Raw genomic sequence first — 19,737 nt, forward strand, 5'->3', positions numbered from 1 at the left:
CCTGGCCTGTGGGATTGGGCTGAAACCGGCTGTTCGACATCCCCTGAAGGGTCCCGGATTGTGAGAGGGTGCAGGCCAGGCCAAGGGACCCCACCTGTGCATGATCGGGCCAGGGAGGAGTGCAGGAGGTTGGCCAGCCAGGGAGGGACCGTGGGAGGGCTCCAGGGTGTGTCTGGCCTGTCTTGCTCAATCCTGATTGGCTGGACCCCAGCAGCAAGCTAACCTACCAGTCGGAGCATCTGCCCCCTCCTGATCAGTGCAGTCATAGTGAGTGGTTGAGCGGCCTTAGCATATCATTAGCATATTATGCTTTGATTGGTTGAATGGATGACCAGACACTTAGCATATTAGACTTTTATTACATAGGATTGTAGTTCAACCTGCATTTTCTTTTTTTAGTTCTTGATGAAGCAGATAGAATCTTGGATATGGGCTTTGCTGATACCATGAATGCTATTATTGAGAATCTTCCCAAGAAACGTCAGACCTTACTTTTCTCAGCAACACAAACCAAATCTGTAAAGGACCTTGCACGCTTGAGTTTGAAAAACCCTGAGTATGTCTGGGTTCATGAAAAAGCAAAATACAGGTATGTGCTGTCTGAAACCATATTTGATGCAATCAAAACAAATGTTCTCTCTTTTTAGTTTAAGAATTTGACATTTCAAATTAATACTACTTTTCTAGGAAAGAAAATAAAATACCATTTTATGAGTTATTAGGTATGCAAGATATAGTAAATATATTAGTAAAAATTATTTAAATTCTCAATGCATCATTAAATGTGAGAATACTCTAGTAAAGATTTTCCAGATTGTGGTTTGGGAAACAAATATTTTCTCATAAGATGTTATTAGGTATTTATTCATCAACTATCCTTCATAAAATGTGGTGGGGTGAGGCTGGGGGAGGAGGGATGCATTCCTCAATAGATAAATAGTGAATTTTGAGTTAAAGTAAAACAGTATTCTTTAAGACTTCTCCGAACCTTTGATATTTTCATAGACATTGTGATTCTACAAAGCAGTAGATGAATATAGTTTCCTGTATTTACCAAAGTTATTTGGGTATGGAATCCTTCTTTATAGCTGCATTAGGCAGGACTAATGTGCTGTGGAACACATAAAATGCATTAATATTTAGCAAAGTACCTTTATGTTTAAAATGTCTATTGTTTTGTCTTGTATTCACTAAAAACTGGACAGTTAAGGTGTGTATGTTTATGTGACAGTAGAAAGTGTAAAAGAGGGAGAGAGTGTGTATGGTATGTGTAAATGGTTGGGGGAAGTATGTTTTATTTATTTATTTTATTTTTTGTTAATCCTCACCGAGGATATTTTCCCATTGAATTTTAGGGAGAGTGGAAGAGAGAGGGAAAGACAGAGAGAAACATCAATGTGAATGAAACACATTGATTGGTTGCCTTCGACCAGGGCCAGGGCCTGAGTAGCCTACAACCGAGGTACGTGCCCTTGACTGGAATCGAACCTGGGACCCTTTGGTCTGCAAGCCGACACTCTATCCACTGAGCCAAACTGGCTAGGGCGGGGAGAAATATGTTTTAAAGTGAATTTTGATGTTACGACATTTAGAAGGATGTATATGTTTGGTTTGAATCATTGTAGACTATGGACATATTTGACTTCCAGAAGTGCTTTCCTAGGAATATAAATTGAATGTGTTGAAGACCTCAATATGGATTCAACTCCACCATTATTTCTATTTTAACTTTCACTTATTGCTGTTAAATGTTAGCCTAAAAGAAATAGATTAGGAAAATGAATTGGGTTATCTTCCTGGGACATCTTCAAATATAGGGAAAATGGCTTTCAGTCCCACCTTGACCTAGCTCAGGGGTCCTCAGACTTTTTAAACAGGGAGCCAGTTCACTGTCCCTCAGACCGTTGGAGGGCCGGACTATAGTTTAAAAAAAAAACTATGAACAAATTCCTATGCATACTGCACTATCTTATTTTGAAGTAAAAAAAACAAAACGGGAACAAATACAATATTTGTATTTGCATGTGGCCTGCGGGCGGTAGTTTGAGGACCCCTGACCTAGCTGATAGCTGTCTAGGATTAGAAAAAGCTTCAGAGGCAAGGCTCTACACTCCCAGGTGATCCTAGTGGGTAAACTTAGGAGAATCTGAGTACTGGTGACTTTGTTTATCAAGGATTCAGGAATGGAATAGCAAAAGGTACTTGAGGTATGGTTTCCTCCACGGCTTACTATTGAGTTGACATCGGTCTTGTAAAGTTGTGTTGAGGTTGCTGTTGAAATTCTTGGTACAATTAGTTTTATAATCTAAAGACTGCCTAGGTCTTTTCATTTTCTTCTTTTTGTTGTTTGCTTTCTGCCTGTTTTCAAAACATAATAGTGTCTTCTAGACACTGATTTATCAATCATTAGATAGTCTATAAAACCTTTTGTAATTTATGTTAGGTAAATTGTACAAATTATCCCTGTTCTCTGTTGCTATAGATGATAGTTGGTTGTTATCTGTAGTTTATAGAGATTGTTAGATAAAATTGAATCCAAAGACTGTATCCAAAGATGTTTATTTCATAAATGACTTATCAATTGATTTTTAGAGAACAAAGGGAAGAGAGAGAAAGAAACATCAATTTATTGTTCCACTTATTTATTTATTTATTTATTTATTTATTTATTTATAAATATATTTTATTGATTTTTTACAGAGAGGAAGGGAGAGAGATAGAGAGTTAGAAACATCGATGAGAGAGAAACATCGATCAGCTGCCTCCTGCACATCTCCCACTGGGGATATGCCCGCAACCCAGGTACATGCCCTTGACCGGAATCGAACCTGGGACCTTCCAGTCCGCAGGCCGACGCTCTATCCACTGAGCCAAACCGGTTTCGGCTTATTTATGTATTCATTGGCTGATTTTTGTATGTGTTGTATAAGTTAGAATCTATGATGAATTATGAAACATTTCAAATTTGAGATGGATATTCTGAGCTTATGGTATTTGGTGCATACAAATTTAGTATTTCATTATGAAGTGTTCCTCTTTATCTTTACTAATTCTTTTTGCCTTAAAGTCTAATTTGATATTAGTCTGCCTATAGTAACTTTTTTTTTGTTTAATATTTGCTTAGTAAATCTTTTTCTTTTACTTTCTACATTGTATATGCCCTTATTTTAGATTTGTCTTTGTAACCAGCTTATGGTCCAATCCTTTTTTTTTTTAATAATAAATTCTTTATTGTTGAAAGCATTACATATGTTTCTATTCTTATTTAATCTGGTGTGATAATTGCTTTTTAACTGGAGGATTGAATTTGTTTACATTTAACTTACCCCATTATTTAAGTCTCTTTACCCCTTTCCATTGTGCCTTCATTGTGAAGTATTTTTTTAAAATATATTTTTATTGATTTCAGAGAGGAAGGGAGAGGGAGAGAGAGATAGAAACATTTATGATGAGAGAGAATCATTTATCAGCTGCCTCCTGTACACCCCCTACTGGGGATTGAGCCTGCCATCCCGGCATATGCCCTTGACTGGAATTGAACCTGGGACCCTTCAGGCCACAGGCCAATACTCTATCCACTGAGGCAAACTGGGGCCATTGTGAAGTATTTTAATTGCACTTACTTTAAGCCCCATAAGCCATTATTATTACTGTTTTAAAATCAGTATTTATTTAGAGTTACCCAAATACTTACTTTTTTTCTGGTGTTTTTTTGTTTTGTTTTTAATTTATTGATTTAATTTAGAGAGAGAGAGAGAGAAAGAGAGGGGAAAAAAAGAGAAACATCAGTTTGTTGTTCTACTTGTTTATGCATTCCTTGGTTAATTCTTGTATATACCCTGACGGGGGATCAAACCCACAACCTAGGTGTATTGGAACCATGCTCTAACCCACTGGGCTATATGGCCAGGACCTTTTCTGGTGTTTTTTATTTCTTATGCCATACTAAAAAATATTTCTGTATAGTTTAGGTTTACTAGTGAAAAATTCTGTTTTGACTTTTCTGAAAATCTATTTCATTTTTGAAGGATATCATGGTAGGTGTTTTTCTTTGTTCAGTTCAAAGATATCTTTCTATTGTATTCTAACTTCCATTTTTTTTTTCCCTAACTGTTAAAAGTAGCTGACAGTTCTCTTGTTCCTTTGAAGGTAGTTTGTGGTTTTTAAGATTTTCTTAAGTTCTTAGCAAAATCATGAGTGATGTCTTTTTGTTGTATGAGATGTGGTAAGGACTTTTACCTGGTCCTGGGCTATTCTGGTTTTTACACTCTGGAGCTATTCTGTTTCTGTTTTGCCCTTAGTCCTGGAGTATAGCCCTGACTCAGAGGCCTAGCCTTTCTGTGGATCTCGAGGGAAAGACGGGGGAGTTTATCTTTCCATCCTTCCCCTTGGTAGGCTCTGAACTTCGTGGCACTGTGAGACTGGCAGGATATGTGCTCTGCTCTGAGCTTCCCTGTTACCTGTGGCTTGTTTTCACTCATTTTGCCTTGTGTGTGCTGAGTTTAGGAGTTGACATATGTGGGAAAATTATATGAAGAATTTCAGATTTGGTTTTTCATGGTTCATTCTTTAGGATCTTGAACTGACATGTTTAGGCCTAATTCTACTTTATCTCTCATCTCTCTTGTAAATCAGCAGATGCTTTGTGTGAAAAGTGGAGATTAATATGGGGCTTGAACAGAGCATTTCTAGGTCTCCTTCAGCACCTCCTTGCTGCCTTGGTTGCTCTCTGATGCCTACAGTATTTTTTGTTTTATATTTAATCTGGCTTTTATAGATAGTGCTCTAAAACAAAGGATCAATCTGATACAAACAGCTTCTTATGACAGGAATGAGAACTTTGTAACCTTAGAATTTTAGTAGTCAGTGATGATGATTACCTGGATTCATTATTTCATTAGGATGTGCAAAATTGTGATATTCTGATTCTATTATTTATTTATTTTTTTTGTTTCATTTTATTTTATTTTATTTTATTTTTTTTTATTATTAGTTAAGGTATTACAAATGTGTCCTCATCCCCCCCATTAACCCCCAACCTCCCCCCCCACACACAAACTCATGCTCCCATCCCCCCGTTGTCCATGTCCATTGGTTTGGCTTGATTCTATTATTTTTTTAATTGAGGTTAGAATACCAGAATATATGCTTCATTCTTGTTACTTAACAGTTTTTATACTAAAGAGTTGCTTCCCTAATATTTTCCAAAGGTGAGCAGTTTTTTAAAAAAATTAAAATGAACTCATTGACTTAATGACATTTAAGATGAATTAATTATTTAGTGATATTAACCTATACATTTAAACTTACTTTATTATTTATCCTTCAATAAAAATTAATACTGTATTTTTAATACACAAATTATCTTATATCATTCCAAACTTGGTTAACAGGAGGTTCTTTAAATTGTTACCTGGATCCTTTAGACACAGCCCAGTAGTTTTGGGCTTCCTTGCTTCTGGTGTTCTTGGTTCACCTTATGTTTCCATCCCATGTAAAATTCCTTTGGCAGGATATTGTGTTTAGAGACCATAGTCTAGGTGCTATGAGATGGTCATTGTGTTCAGGTTTTTCAGTGGACAGGCTTATTTTATTTTTTTGAAGAGAAACACGTCATGAGTTCATGCTGATACTTAAAAAGCAAATTTAAGCCTTTTATTTTTGCAGCCTCTTTGATTTTCATATATGTATTCTTTTCTTATGCCAGACATCTTCTTTCCTAATGTCTTTTACTTATTTGTTCCATTTATTAGGTACTATATCTAAAGTTTCAGGATAATACCAATAATATTGCTAACAACATGATTGTTTAAGAAAATTAAGATTCCTTTGCATTTTTTCCCTTAAATATCCCAGTAAGTGTAACAACAATTCAAATTTCTTTGAAATTCCTTTGTCATTAAGCTATCAACTTGCTATATCTTTAGGATTAATTGTTTTTTAAATTAAATTTGGTTCTATATATCCCCCCGCGGATAACCAACTTTTAGGTTTTGGTTTGTCTGCCTCTTCTTTTTTAAATTTTAAATATCTTTTTTTTAGAGAGAGAGAAAGGGAGGGAGAGGGGTAGACATAGAAACATTTATGAAAGAAACATCAATTGGCTGCCCCCCTGTTGGTGATTGAGCCTGCAACCTGGGCATGTAGGTTGAACTGGTGACCTCTTGGTTCATGGGTCGATGCTTAACCACAGAGCCACACCTGCTGGGCATCTGCCTCTTTTTTAAAGTTATAAGCAGACACAGGGATGCCTGTGTACATGAATGTGTGTGTGTGTGTGTGTGTGTGTGTGTGTATTTTGTACAGCCCAAGCCAGATAATATGTGGATAGATTATTTATTCCTTTTTTACAGCTGCAAGATACTTAATTGTGTGGGCACACAGTAGTTCATTCCACAAGTTCTCTATTGATGTGGATTGATTTTCATTTTTTGCTTTATAAATAATACCATATTTTTTGTATGTTTATCAGTAGTCTTTTTAAAAAAATATATATTTCATTGATTTTTTACAGAGAGGAAGGGAGAGGGATAGAGAGTTAGAAACATCAATGAGAGCGAAACATCGATCAGCTGCCTCCTGCAACAACCCCCCCCCCCCCATGTGCCTTCAAAGTACACGCCCTTAACCAGAATCGAACCTGGGACCCTTCAGTCCGCAGGCCGATGCTCTATCCACTGAGCCAAACCTGTCAGGGCTATCAGTAGTCTTATTAGTTCAAAGAGTAAATATATGTATATGTCTTTTCAGCATTTTATTATGAGAAATTTCAAACATGTAGCACAATTGAAAAATTTTACAGTGAACACCTTATACCTGCTACCTAATGGTAGTAGCATTCATTTAGTGTCCGTTTATCCAGTTCATCTACCTATACACCCACATATTTTTGATGCATTTCAAAGTAAATTGAAGCCATCTGTTCACTTCCTTTAGGTATTTAAGTGCACATATCACTAAGTAGAATTCAATATATAAGTTTTTTATCTTGATGTAATTTTTACATACAGTGAACAAATTAAGAGTACGTTAGCTGAGTTTTGATAAACATGTGTATCTATGTAACCCAAGTCCCTATTAAGATGTGGAAGTTTACCATCAGCTCAGCAAGTTCCTTCAGTGAAAGAAAGAGAGAGAGAGAAAGAGAGAGCGCGAGCGAGAGAGACAGAGAGAAATACCCAAGAGGCATGCAACTGTAATATTTGAGTTCTTCTTTTTCTGGTCTGGTTTTCAAAATTACTAACATGGCATGTTTTTAATGTTTTTCCTCCTTTTATTTCCATAAGCACCCCTGCCACTTTGGAGCAGAACTACATAGTTTGTCAGCTGCAGCAAAAAATAAGTGTACTCTATTCCTTCTTGAAAAGCCACCTGAAGAAGAAAAGTATTGTATTTTTCTCCAGTTGTAAAGAGGTACTGAATGTTTATTTTTCATAAGTTATTTGTGTTGGATCATCCCTTTTAAAATACCAAATTTCAGTTAGACAAATAGCACTTTCTTTTCTTTTCTAGTAAATAGAGTGCTGGATGTGGTGAGGGATCCATAGATAGAGAATCCTGTGTCTTTGTTTTAAAAAGGAACTTGTGGATGAAACTATAAGCTTTGTAAGGGAAGAAACTGTCTCTTGTACTGAAGTATTGTTAGTACCTAGCACACTACTTAGAACATAATACTGATAGACTAACCAGAAGTCTTTATAATCTGAGACTCACATACGCTCCATGAAGACTGAATTGAATATGTCATTTATTTTCATGCTTCCATATCTTTGTTCATGCTGATCTTTGGAATGCCCTCCCTGCATCCCTTCATCCCAATTCTGGGGAAATATTTAGCATCCTTTAAGGCTAACAAGCTCAAATGTTATACTTGGAAGTCCTTTTCTGACACTCCAGACTCCCTTGTTACAGTCAACTCCCTCTCCTACCCTCTGTAGTGTTTATATCTTTATTTAGTTATAAACATTTCTTCAACACTAGTCTTGTACTATAATTAAGGGATTCAGTAATTGTTTAAGAAAACTGGGTTCCTTCCCTTACAGAGAAGAGACCCTGGTTGACTTTTGCCACTTTTTCACCCTCCCTGATGACTTAGTTGTTGGCATAGAGTAGATTGATTCTAGATTTATAACTTTTGGAATAGCTTAGCCTTATAAATATGAGGATGAATCTCCCTTTATCTTATGAGGAAGATAAGTAGTGGTTTCTCATTTTACCATGTAAAGAATGACTTTACAGTTTTATTTTAGGACCTACTTTAGATTTTTAGAACTTTACATCTCTGAAAGAAGGGATGTTTTTGCTATGTATATATAAGGAAATAAATTTAGAGTTTATATTTAAAATTTTACTCCATAACACTCTGCTTTCCCTTTCATCACAGTGGATGAAGTATCTATGACTAATCCTCTACTGGTGCTCCCTATCTTCTCTCTGCACAAGGCTTTTATTACTGCAGATGTCCTCTGTCCTATGTTTTCTTGTCTCCTTGTTAGGCTTGAATATTGCCCAGATTAAGAATAAAATACAAAGCTCATATCTCTTTACAATCACTGCCTCTATTTTCTGCTCTTCTTCACAACAATCTCTTTTAACGATTTATCTCTCCACTCAGCATCACTGTCTCATCTCCTCTTCTCTCCTCAGTCCTCCAGAGTTAGCCCCTTTAAAAGGTACAGCCTACCAAAGTGGGTGGTCAGTCATTAGTCCTTACTTATTTGACCTCTTAGAAGCATAGTAATACAGTTGAGCATTCTCTCCTTCTTGAAATACTTCTTTAGACTTCTGTGACTCCACACTAACATGTTTTCCCCTTGCCTCTGACTGCTCTGTTAACCTTCCTTGCTGGCTTTCTTTTGCCTTCCACTGCAGGTTAAAGTGCTTCCAATCTCTGTCCTCTACCCTTCTCTGCCCCTTTTCCATCTATGCTCTTTCTAGGTAACCTCTTCAGTTTCATGCTTTAAATACCATCAGTATTCTGGCAGCTGCCAAATCCACATCTCAAACTTGATTACTAGGTATTTCCAATTGCATGTCTAAAGGGCATCTCAAATTTAACATAGGAAAAACAATTTAAAATTTTCTTTCTTTAAGATTTGCTTCCTCATCTCAATACATGACTTGATTTTCCCTCCCTTTTTATTATATTTATTCAGGTGATACTGGCTAACAAAATTATATAGGTTTCGGATGCACAATTTTATTTTATTTTATTTTATTTTTTTATTTATTTATTTTTTTAATAAATTTTATTGATTTTTTACAGAGAGGAAGGGAGAGAGATAGAGAGTTAGAAACATCGATGAGAGAGAAACATCGATCAGCTGCCTCCTGCACACTCCCTACTGGGGATGTGCCCGCAACCCAGGTACATGCCCTTGACCGGAATCGAACCTGGGACCTTTCAGTCCGCAAGCCGACGCTCTATCCACTGAGCCAAACCGGTTTCGGCCGGATGCACAATTTTATAACACATCATTTGTACATTGTGTTTTGTGTTCACCACCCTAAGTCAAGTCTCTGTCCATCACCATTTCCCCCCCAATACCTTCCTCTACCTCCTCCAAACACCCCCTGAATTCTTAATTTTTGCCCATCTTTATCCATATTCAGTCTATTGATAACTCTCATCAGTGCTACCATTCTCACCACCCCTCATGCTGCACTTTACTCTGAACCTGTTTGGTCTCTCCATTTCTTTACTCTCTTTCCTATAGTTATTCCACACTATAGCAATGATGATCTTTGGAAAATGGAAACTGGAATATGTCACTGCCTTGCTGCAAACCTTCTAAGAATTTTTCTATAAATTTTAGAATTAAATATAAATTCCTTACTTAGAACCTATATGGCTTTATTCTATACCAGTGGCCCGGTGCATGAAATTTGTGCACATTAAAAGGGAATTAATTAGAGGAAATATTTTAATATTGCTATTTGCCCTTATAATAGAAGTGTCAGAGATGAAAGAAAATTAGTAAAATGTATATGAAAATCTTCCTCCTGTCAGAGTCTGGGGCATGCCGCGGGACCCAGGGTCAAGTCCCTGCCCACCCGTGTGCACCTTGAAATTGTGCGAGACCCAGACCCGGCTGGCTCCACCCCAGTCAAGCCCCGCCGGGTGGGGGGCACAGCCTCAGGTCCCCCATCAAGCCCTGCTGGGTCGGGGGGCGCAGCCTGAGGTCCCCTGTCAAGCCCCACCTGGCGGGGGGCACAGCCTCAGGTCCCTGCTGATCACTCATTACGGGAACCCTGCCTCCGCTGTGGGCACAGCCATCTTGTATTACGGGAACCCTGCCTCGGCTATGGGCGCAGCCATCTTGTGACGGTGTAATGGAGTGAGGGTCAATTTGCATATTACCTCTTTATTCTATAGGCTATGTCTTCCACCTCAGCCAATTTTTTCAATAGTGGGAATTCAAGGTCAGTCTTGATTTGAGAGAGACAGATTGCAGAAAGTTTTCATGATCTCAATTTATACCTCAATTTCCATATGTACTTCTCTAAGATTGACTTGCCTCAGGGGGCCTTTGTGGTCTGCAGGTTCTCATTTCCCATTTCCTTTTCATGGTTGTTCTTTTTTTTTCACTTATTTTTTACTATATACATTTTCTTATTGATTTCAGAGAGAAAGGGAGAGGGTGAGAGAGAGAAACATCAATGATGAGAGAGAATCATTGATCGGCTGCCTCCTGCACACCCCCCTACTGAGGATCAAGCCTGCAACCCAGGCATGTGCCCTTGACCGGAATCAAATCTAGGACCTTTAAGTCCGCTGGCCGATGCTCTATCCACTGAGCTGATAGGGTCATGGTAGTTCTTTTAAAAACTTTATAAAAGAAAGGCTTATGTCCTTCTATCCTTAATCTTATTGATTCATTGTCTCATGGTCAGAGAACCTTTCTGGCACCAGGGTAGCTACTCAGAAAGTGAATGACTCTAATAAGGTAACAGGTCATTTCAAAATTCAGGTGGTTTCCCATTCTTTACTTTGAACAAAATTTGAAGGGAGACTTAAATGGAGTTATTAGGTGCTAGATTACTATAAATTTTATTTGTCATGATTTTGCAAATTTTTTACCTTTTTATTGAATTTACTAGGGGCCCGGTGCACGAAATTCGTGCACTGGGTGTGTGTGGGGAGGGGAGTGTCCCTCAGCCCAGCCTGCCCCCTCTCACATACTGGGAGCCCTCAGGCGTTGACCCCCATCCCCCTCCAATCGCAGGATTGGCCCCTTGCCCAGACCTGACGCCTCCGCCAGAGGCATAGACCCCCATCACCCTCCGATCTCCTGATCGGCCCCTTGCCCAGGCCTGACGCCTCCGCCAGAGGCATAGACCCCCATCACCCTCCGATCGCCTGATCGGCCCCTTGCCCAGGCCTGACGCCTCCGCCAGAGGTGTCAGGCTTGGACAGGGGACCCCCATCTCCCCCCAATCACTGGCTCTGGCCCCCGCCCAGGCCTGAGGCCTCTGGCCCAGGAATCATGCCTGGGCAGGGGACCCCCATCTCCCTCTGATCGCTTGCTCCACCCCCCGCCCAAGCCTGACCCCTCTGACCCAGGCTTCAGGCCTGGGCAAGGGGACCATCATATCCCCCCAATCCCCGGCTCCGCCCCCCACCCAGGCCTGATGCCTCGGCCAGAGGAGTTGACCCTCATCACCCTCCGATCACCAATCATCGGATCGGCCCCTTGACCAGGCCTGAGGCCTCTGGCCTAGGCGTCCGGCCCGGGCAGCGGGGACCCGCAGCTGCAGTGGCCCCGCAATCGTGGGCTCCTCTTTAGGCCCAGGCAAGGGACCCCTAGCTCCCGGGACTGCCGCTTCGACCGTGCCCAGCTCCCATCGCTGGCTCCACCCCTACTTCCTGCTATCACTGGCCAGGGCGGCAAAGGCGCCTGATTCTCCGATCATGGCTGGGGGGCAGGGCAAAGGCGGCCCCAGGGCCGCCTTTGCCCTGCCCCCCAGCTCTTAGCTCCCCCCTGGGTTTCCGATCACTGTCAGTGGCAGGGGGCTTCTTCCTGCTTTCCCTTTCGCCTCCCTGCATTGTGCCTACGTATGCAAATTAACCGCCATCTTGTTGGCAGTTAACTGCCAATCTTAGTTGGCAGTTAACTGCCAATCATAGTTGGCAGTTAATTTGCATATAGCCCTGATTAGCCAATGAAAAGGGTATCGTCGTACGCCAATTACCATTTTTCTCTTTTATTAGATAGGATTAGAGTGATATCTACATGTATAAAAGGCTTATATGCTAAGTGTCCCTCCAACTGTCTGACCGGTCACTATGATGTGCACTGACCACCAGAGGGCAGATGCTCAACGCAGGAGCTGCAATGATGCACACTGGCCATTTATAAAGAAACGGCAGCACAAACCTGGTGCAGACAAAGCAATACTCGGCTTCCCCCAAGTGGGACACAGGCCCTGCCATCACCCCGGTGTGACAGCCCACCAAACTGCAGCCAGCACTGACAAGACCCTATGATGCTAAATGCGGCCCACAGCCCAGCCTGGAAACAGTCACTGTGGGCGCTGGGTAATGATGTCACATAGCAATGCCTGACTTCCTCTCCTTAGCAATGACTAGCCTCCTGGTAGTTTCTTCAGCCCAGGAACATGACTTGCTTTATAGCCAGGTGCAAACATTTTACACTTTAACCAAATGTCTGTGAAGCGCTTTCCCGTGCCTCATCTCATTTGATCCTAAAAGAAGTCCTGGAGTAGGTAGATAGGAGACTCGGTAGAATCCTATTTTCTTTTCTTTTCATTAGCTGGAAAACAGACATTTAGAAAGCTTAGAAACTTGGCCCAACTGAAAAGAAGTAAGAAATGGTGGAACTTGAAAATGACTTCAGGTTTTCTCACTGCACAGAATATAGTCAAACACTGCTACAGTTAAATATTTTACCCTTTATTCTCCCTGCGTGATCTACAATAATAATCTGCTTTGTGTTGATATTTACTGCTGTGTTGCTGACAATTACCTGAAAGAGAAGTTGGGGTGCTTCACTGGGCTGGAAAAAGTTTAGCTACATCAGAAAGCAGGTCTAATTAAACAAGTTTATTCTATATATACAAAAGGCTAAGTTGACTCGCGCATGCGCGATGCATGTAAAGCTCTTGCTGGCGCCAATCGTATGCATGTGTTTTGATCTGTCATTGTCAGTTGTGAATTTGGTTGTAAAGCTCTTGCTGGCGCCAATCACATGCATGTGTTTTGATCTGTCATTGCCAGTTGTGAATTTGGTTGTAAAGCTCTTGCTGGCGCCAATTGCATGCATGTGTTTTGATCTGTCATTGTCAGTTGTGAATTTAGTTGACACTTCTATTATAGAGAAAGGACGAATAGCAATATTAAAATATTTCTTCTAATTAATTTCCTTTCAATGTGCATGAATCCGTGCACTGGACCACTAACTGGTTAATAAAATTATATAGATTTCAGGAGTACAATTGTTTCATACATAATCTGCGTATTTATTGTATTCACCATCCAAAGTCAAGTCTCCTTTTAGATGTTTATAAGAGTTCAGAGAGTTAAAGTTCATTTCAGTCCATTTCCTATATTTTTGTGATAAGATTTTCTTAATACCTACATTATAAAGAGAAAATAGAAATTAAGTGATGCTGTACTCTGCCTGGGTCTAGCAATCAATAGTATTCACTTATGAATACATAAGATAAAGACAGGTAGTAAAACTATAACAGTCAGCTCTATTTAGTCCCGTAAATTAAGAGATGTAATAACATCTACTATTGTATGTCCAACATCTTACAACAATAAAATTTTTTATGTCTAACAGTTTTTAAAAATCAAATTCTAGCATTTCTTGTTTTGGTCATTTTTGTACTAATAATGACTGTAGTAATAGTTCATTTAATCCAGAAAGAAAAAATTTAATACAGCTTTATGGCCACAGGAAATTTTAAATGTTAAAACTGATCTATATAGATTGGTTGTAGAAAATAATAAATTTTGATAAAGTCTTCAAAAGACTTTCAAGCATAAAGCTGCAAAGATAAAATTCTGTGGAGTCAGGAAATAAGAGTTCACGGAGGAAAAGAAATGATGTAAAATTTCTTTTTGTTAAACAAGTTTCTTCACATTGTGTTTTTAATCTTTTATTTATTTATTTATTATTATTATTTTTGCGTATCAGGCTTTTATTATATAAGACTAGAGGCCCAGTGCACAAAATTCAAGCACTGGTAGGGTCCCTGGTGGCTGCGGCCTGGTACTCCCTCCCTTTCCCCAGTTGCCTGCTGCCCCATAATCTTATTTTTTTAAGACTTAATTTTTTTAGAGCTGCTTTGGTTTGCAGCAAAATTGAGGGGCTCTCTCTCACAATGCATACTCTCAGTATTATGTTTTAAAATATATTTTTTGTTTATTTCAGAGATAAAGGGAGAGGGAGAGAGAGATAGAAACATCAATGATGAGAGAGAATCATTAATTGGCTGCCTCCTGCATTCCCCCCACTGGGGATCAAGTCTGAAACCCAGGCATATGCCCTGATTGGGAATTGAACTATGACCTCCTGGTCCATAGGTTGATGCTCCACCAGTGAGCCACAACGGCCAGGCGTCTCCTCATTATTTTGACATATGTTAAAAATAATTGATAGTGGGTATCAAATTGCTCTGCTATTTAGAATCTATTGGATACATTTGTAAGACATTTTAAGTATTTATTTAAAAATAATAATATTTACAATATACCAGAAATTACGTTCTTTGCAACCAATTAAATTTGCAAAAATATCAACTATAAACTTAAAAAGGTAAGGGGAGCACCCCGCCCCCCACCCCACCAGAATTGTTTTAGGGAATAACATGAGCAAAAATGCTTTAACACCATAACTCTACTACATATCCCTTTCTCTGCTCTCTATATATTTAATCGTGTTCCTTAATACATTTTTGCTGTTCATTTTGTAAACTTACTTTGCTGCTTCTATCCAGATGTATTAAACTCATTTTTCTGTTAATGCCTAGGTTCAGTATCTGTTTCGAGTGTTTTGCCGGCTACGTCCTGGTATATCTATCCTTGCTCTGCATGGTCGGCAGCAGCAGATGAGAAGAATGGAAGTCTATAATGAATTTGTTCGCAAGAGAGCTGCAGTACTGTTTGCTACTGATATTGCAGCCAGGGGACTGGGTAAGAAAGCTTTGGAGAAAAGATTCTATGATCATGGGAAATATGACTTACTTATAAATGCGTAGATTCTGGGAATTCAAATAGTTTGATTCAAATAATTGGGCTGTCTTATTAGAGAAAAACAAGTGAATTTGTAACTAAGATGATTAGCATTAAGAATATACATCAGATAGCCCTAACCGGTTTGGCTCAGTGGATAGAGCTTTGGCCTGCAGACTCAAAGAATATACATCAGTGAAGATTTTTTTGTAATATTTTCATCTTTGTGCTCTTACTGTTGTATGATAATAGCTATAGCATAAAACCCTGAGGAGCCTACAAAATCAAAGAATGAAAGGTTTAAAGATATTAAAAAATTGTCCTGTTTTTTGAAACTGAAAACTTAATAAATATTACAACTTATTTAACAAGGAAAATCAGTAAAGTCCATCTTTTTAGCAAGCTTTCTAGTTTTTATTTTAAAATCATATTTAATACTAGTGGGCTGGTGCACAAAATTCGTGCACGGTGGGGGGCGCGGGGAGGTCCCCTCAGCCCAGCCTGCACCCTTTCTAATCTGGGACCCCTCGAGGGATGTCCGACTGCCAGTTTAGGCCCAATCCCTGTGGGCCTAAACCGGCAGTTGGACATCCCTCTCCCAATATGGGACTGCTGGCTCCTAACCACTCTCCTGCCTGCCTGATTGCCCCTAACCACTCTGCCTGCTGGCCTGCTCACCTCCAACTACCCCCCCCAACCCCCCCCCCCCCCCCCCCCCCCGGCCTCATCACCCACAACGACCCCTCCATCCCCCCACCGGCCTGATCACCCACAACTGCCCTCCCCTCTTGGCCCCTAACTGCCTCTACCTCGGCCCTGCCACCATGGCTTTGTCCAGAAGAACATCTGGAAGGTCTCCTGGAAGGTCTCCCAGTCTAATTAGCATATTACCCTTTTATTAGTATAGATTTGTAAACCTTCAAAAAGCCACTGTGGTATACATTGGTAGCTTTGTGAAGGTTGAATGAGGTATGGAAATAATTATGGGAAAACTAGAGATGAGAATAAATGAAATGAGAATAAATAGGTGGTCATTTGAATTCTTGAATCACTTTATTTTACTGTGTTAATTATTATGGCAAATTTTAAACATATACAAAGAGAACAGGTCTACTGTACCCCCCCCCCCCCCCCCCCATGTAACGAGGTAGTTAGATAAGTATGCGTGTTTTTAAAGCTCTCTAGGCTATGTTGTTATATCACGACTTGGTAAAATGAACATTTTGCATTTACATTGTTTTGACTCTAGTGTGATAAGGGAAGTAGTGTAGTATGATTGTCTTCTTTTTGTACTTTCATTTGTGTTTTTCTTTGAATTAATAATTAAAATTTGCTTAGTTTTGTTTCCCAGTTCTAATGTTTCTCAAATGTTCCAGTAGATGTCTCATGCCTAATTGTCTAGCAGTTCAAAAACAGTCTGTTTTTTTTCCCCTTGAAACTTCCTCTTCTGGGAGTCTTTTGTCTCCAGCTCTAACCTAAATGGTTGCTTCATAAGCTTGATGAACATTTGCCATCGGGAATTCTCTTTCCAGATCTTTCTTGATTTTTTTTTCTTTTTAAATTTCATTCTCTAATAGCTTTCTAAGAAAGGGTGCATGGGAGGTAAATTTTTTGAGTCATTGCATATCTGTGTCCTATTCTTTTTTTTTCTCTTTAATCCTCACCTGAGGATATATTTTTATTTATTGATTGTTTTTAGAGAGAGAGGAAGGAAAAGAGAGAGAGAGGGAAACGTGGATATGAGAAACATCGATGGGTTGCCCCCTAGGATTGAACTCACAACCTAGGTATGTACCCTGACCAGTAATCAAACCTGCAACCTTTTTTTTTTTTTAAAAATATATTTTTTATTGATTTTACAGAGAGGAAGGGAGAGAGATAGAGAGTTAGAAACATCGATGAAAGAGAAACATCGATCAGCTGCCTCCTGCACACTCCCTACTGGGGATGTGCCCGCAACCCAGGTACATGCCCTTGACCGGAATCGAACCTGGGACCTTTCAGTCCGCAAGCCGATGCTCTATCCACCAAGCCAAACCGGTTTCGGCATCCTGCAACCTTTTGATGTATGGGACAATGCACTAACCAATCGAGCCACCCCAGGGTGGCTCAGTGTCCTATTTTTGAATGACAGTTGGGATGGGAATAGAATTCTAGGTTGAAATATTTCACATTACAGGTTTTGCAGATATCTTGAAATATTGTTAACCCTCTTTTATTTTGTTATTATGGTGGTTATCAGACCCACAACTAGGTTGTTACTTAATATATTAGTAAATAAGTATACATAGTACAATATTAAAATTTTAATGAAAATGTTTTTAATTTTATTATAATTTTTCTTTTGTAGTCCTAAACGTTTTACTTTATACATTAAAAAAGCGTCCATAGGGGTGGTGAAGACCTGGGGGAGGGGGTGTGTGTGTGGAGGGGGCCAATGGGGGAAATAGGTGACATGTAATACCTTTCAAGAATAAAGAATTTTTTTTTAAAGGGTCTGTAGGCTTCAGATACAGCACAAAAAATGTCAAGAACCTTTGTTCTAGTTTATTTTAAAAAGTTTAGATGAATGTATTCATAAATAGCATGTACTTTCTTAGGTGTTTAAAAACTTTGCATCAATAATATTAACAAACTAGTCTATGACTTGCTTTTAAAGTCTTCCCATGTTAATGTGCAAAGATCCAGTGTATTTTGTAGAGTATGTCATAGCATGAATTTATCCATTCCTGGAGAAAAGGACATTTAAGTTTATGTTTTTATTCCAAAGAGGTGCAATGAATAATCTGAAGCTCTATTCTTATGTAAATGTTTAAGAATTTCTTCAGAATACACCAGTATCTTATAAGTACCGCGCGCTAACCGATTGCGCCACTGGAGCTCCCAGAATACACCAGTATCTTTTTTAAACTTTATTTTATTCTTAATTTTTTCTAAATTATTTTACTTTTTTAACGAGCAACATATGCATATGGGTAAAAATGAGTTATGAGACAAACCAGTCCCTACTCTACCCCTCCTCACTTGAAAAGCAATTATTTCAGCCTGCTATTTCTTCTTTTGACATTTAGTTTTATATTTTGAAGTAATAATCTTATATTGTCAATTCTTAATTTGTCAAGTTTAGAAATTATCTCAAGATTTGCTTTTAAAAAATGTATTTTTATTGATTTCAGAGAGAGGGAGGGAAACGGAGAAAGGGATAGAAGCATCAATGATGAGAAAGAATCATTGATTAGCTGCCTCCTGCACGCCCCCTACTAGGGATCGAACCTGAATCCATCTCAGGCATTTGCCCTGACCGGGAATTGAACTGTGATCTTCTGGTTCATGGGCCCACACTCAACCACTGAGCCACATCGGCTGGGCTAAAGATTTCCTTTTGTTACCTCTTTAGCCTGTTATTCCCATCTTTTTAAAAAAGTGCTCAGTCCTTTCCTCTATTATAGAAGGTGGTCTGAAAACCTCATAACAAAGTTTCTAAATGACTAAAGATAGTAAGAGAATGTGCATTAAGGAGTTGAGAGCAGGATCTCTGGAAATGAACGGAAACTTATGTAGCCAGAAATATATATGGAGTAATTATTGCCAGGAAATTGGGAGATGTGGGCAGAGCTCAGGAGATCTATCTCAGTGCTGTGGCCGAAGCAACGCTGTGAGTACACTACAGCAAACAGACTTCCTTGGCACACCAGGAAGTGGCAACGCCCGCCTGACAAATCTCCAGGAGCCACCTACTCTTAGCCCCGGCCCTCACGCCCATTGGATAACATAGCAAGCATGTCCCTATTGCATTGGCTGCTTACCCCTTTATATACAGCTGTAGTTCTCAATAAACTTAGATCTGTGTCTCTGAACCTGGTCTCCGGAGTCGTGCATGCAGACGCCCCAGCGCATTGGGCTCCGTCGTCCTCACCCCCGGAGGACCCCCTTTTCCAGGGAGAGGGACTTAATTCGAATGGAGATGGGAATACCAGGAAAAGTAAACCTTTATTTAAATTTAGAATCCAGTTACCACATGATCTCACTCATTTATGGATAATAAAGACCATTATAAACTTATGAACAAAAATAGATACAGAGGCAGAGCAGCCTCGAACAGACTGTCAAACTACAGTGGGAAGGCCGGGGAGGGTTGGGGGGCAGGAGGGGAGGGTAAGAGATCAACCGAAGGACTTGTATGCATGCATATAAGCATAACCAATGGACATAAGACACTGGGGGGTAGGGGAGGGAGGCCAGGGGATTGTCAAGGGTGGGAAAAAAAGGAGACATATGTAATATTCCTTGTAATACTTTAAGCAATAAAACAATTAAAAAAAAAAAGAAACCAGTTTTATGGTTCACTAGGAGCCCATGAGAACTGGTTCTTTTAGGTTATTAAATATCAGGATATTTCATTATTTGTGTAACACAAAGCTGTCTGTCTCTGCTGTGTCAGATAAGAAATAATTTTCACATTCAAACACTGTCATTAATTTTAGCTCACTTTGTCAAAGACGTGTTTATTATCTCTTGGTTCATGCAATTAATTTTAT

The 19,737-nt window shown here is 39.4% G+C and overlaps 1 protein-coding gene across 1 annotated transcript in view; it reads left to right on the plus strand.

The window, feature by feature from the left end:
- DDX10 (DEAD-box helicase 10) overlaps positions 1-19,737 on the plus strand; it is a 262,437-nt gene that overhangs the window by 24,831 nt on the left and 217,869 nt on the right. The window contains exons 6-8 of the mRNA XM_059708004.1: positions 400-589; positions 7,287-7,413; positions 14,998-15,160. Of these exons, the coding sequence (XP_059563987.1) occupies positions 400-589; positions 7,287-7,413; positions 14,998-15,160 (480 nt within the window). The remainder of the gene's footprint in view (positions 1-399; positions 590-7,286; positions 7,414-14,997; positions 15,161-19,737) is intronic.

This window comes from Myotis daubentonii, chromosome 9, assembly GCF_963259705.1.
Source record: "Myotis daubentonii chromosome 9, mMyoDau2.1, whole genome shotgun sequence".
Taxonomy (NCBI): domain Eukaryota; kingdom Metazoa; phylum Chordata; class Mammalia; order Chiroptera; family Vespertilionidae; genus Myotis; species Myotis daubentonii.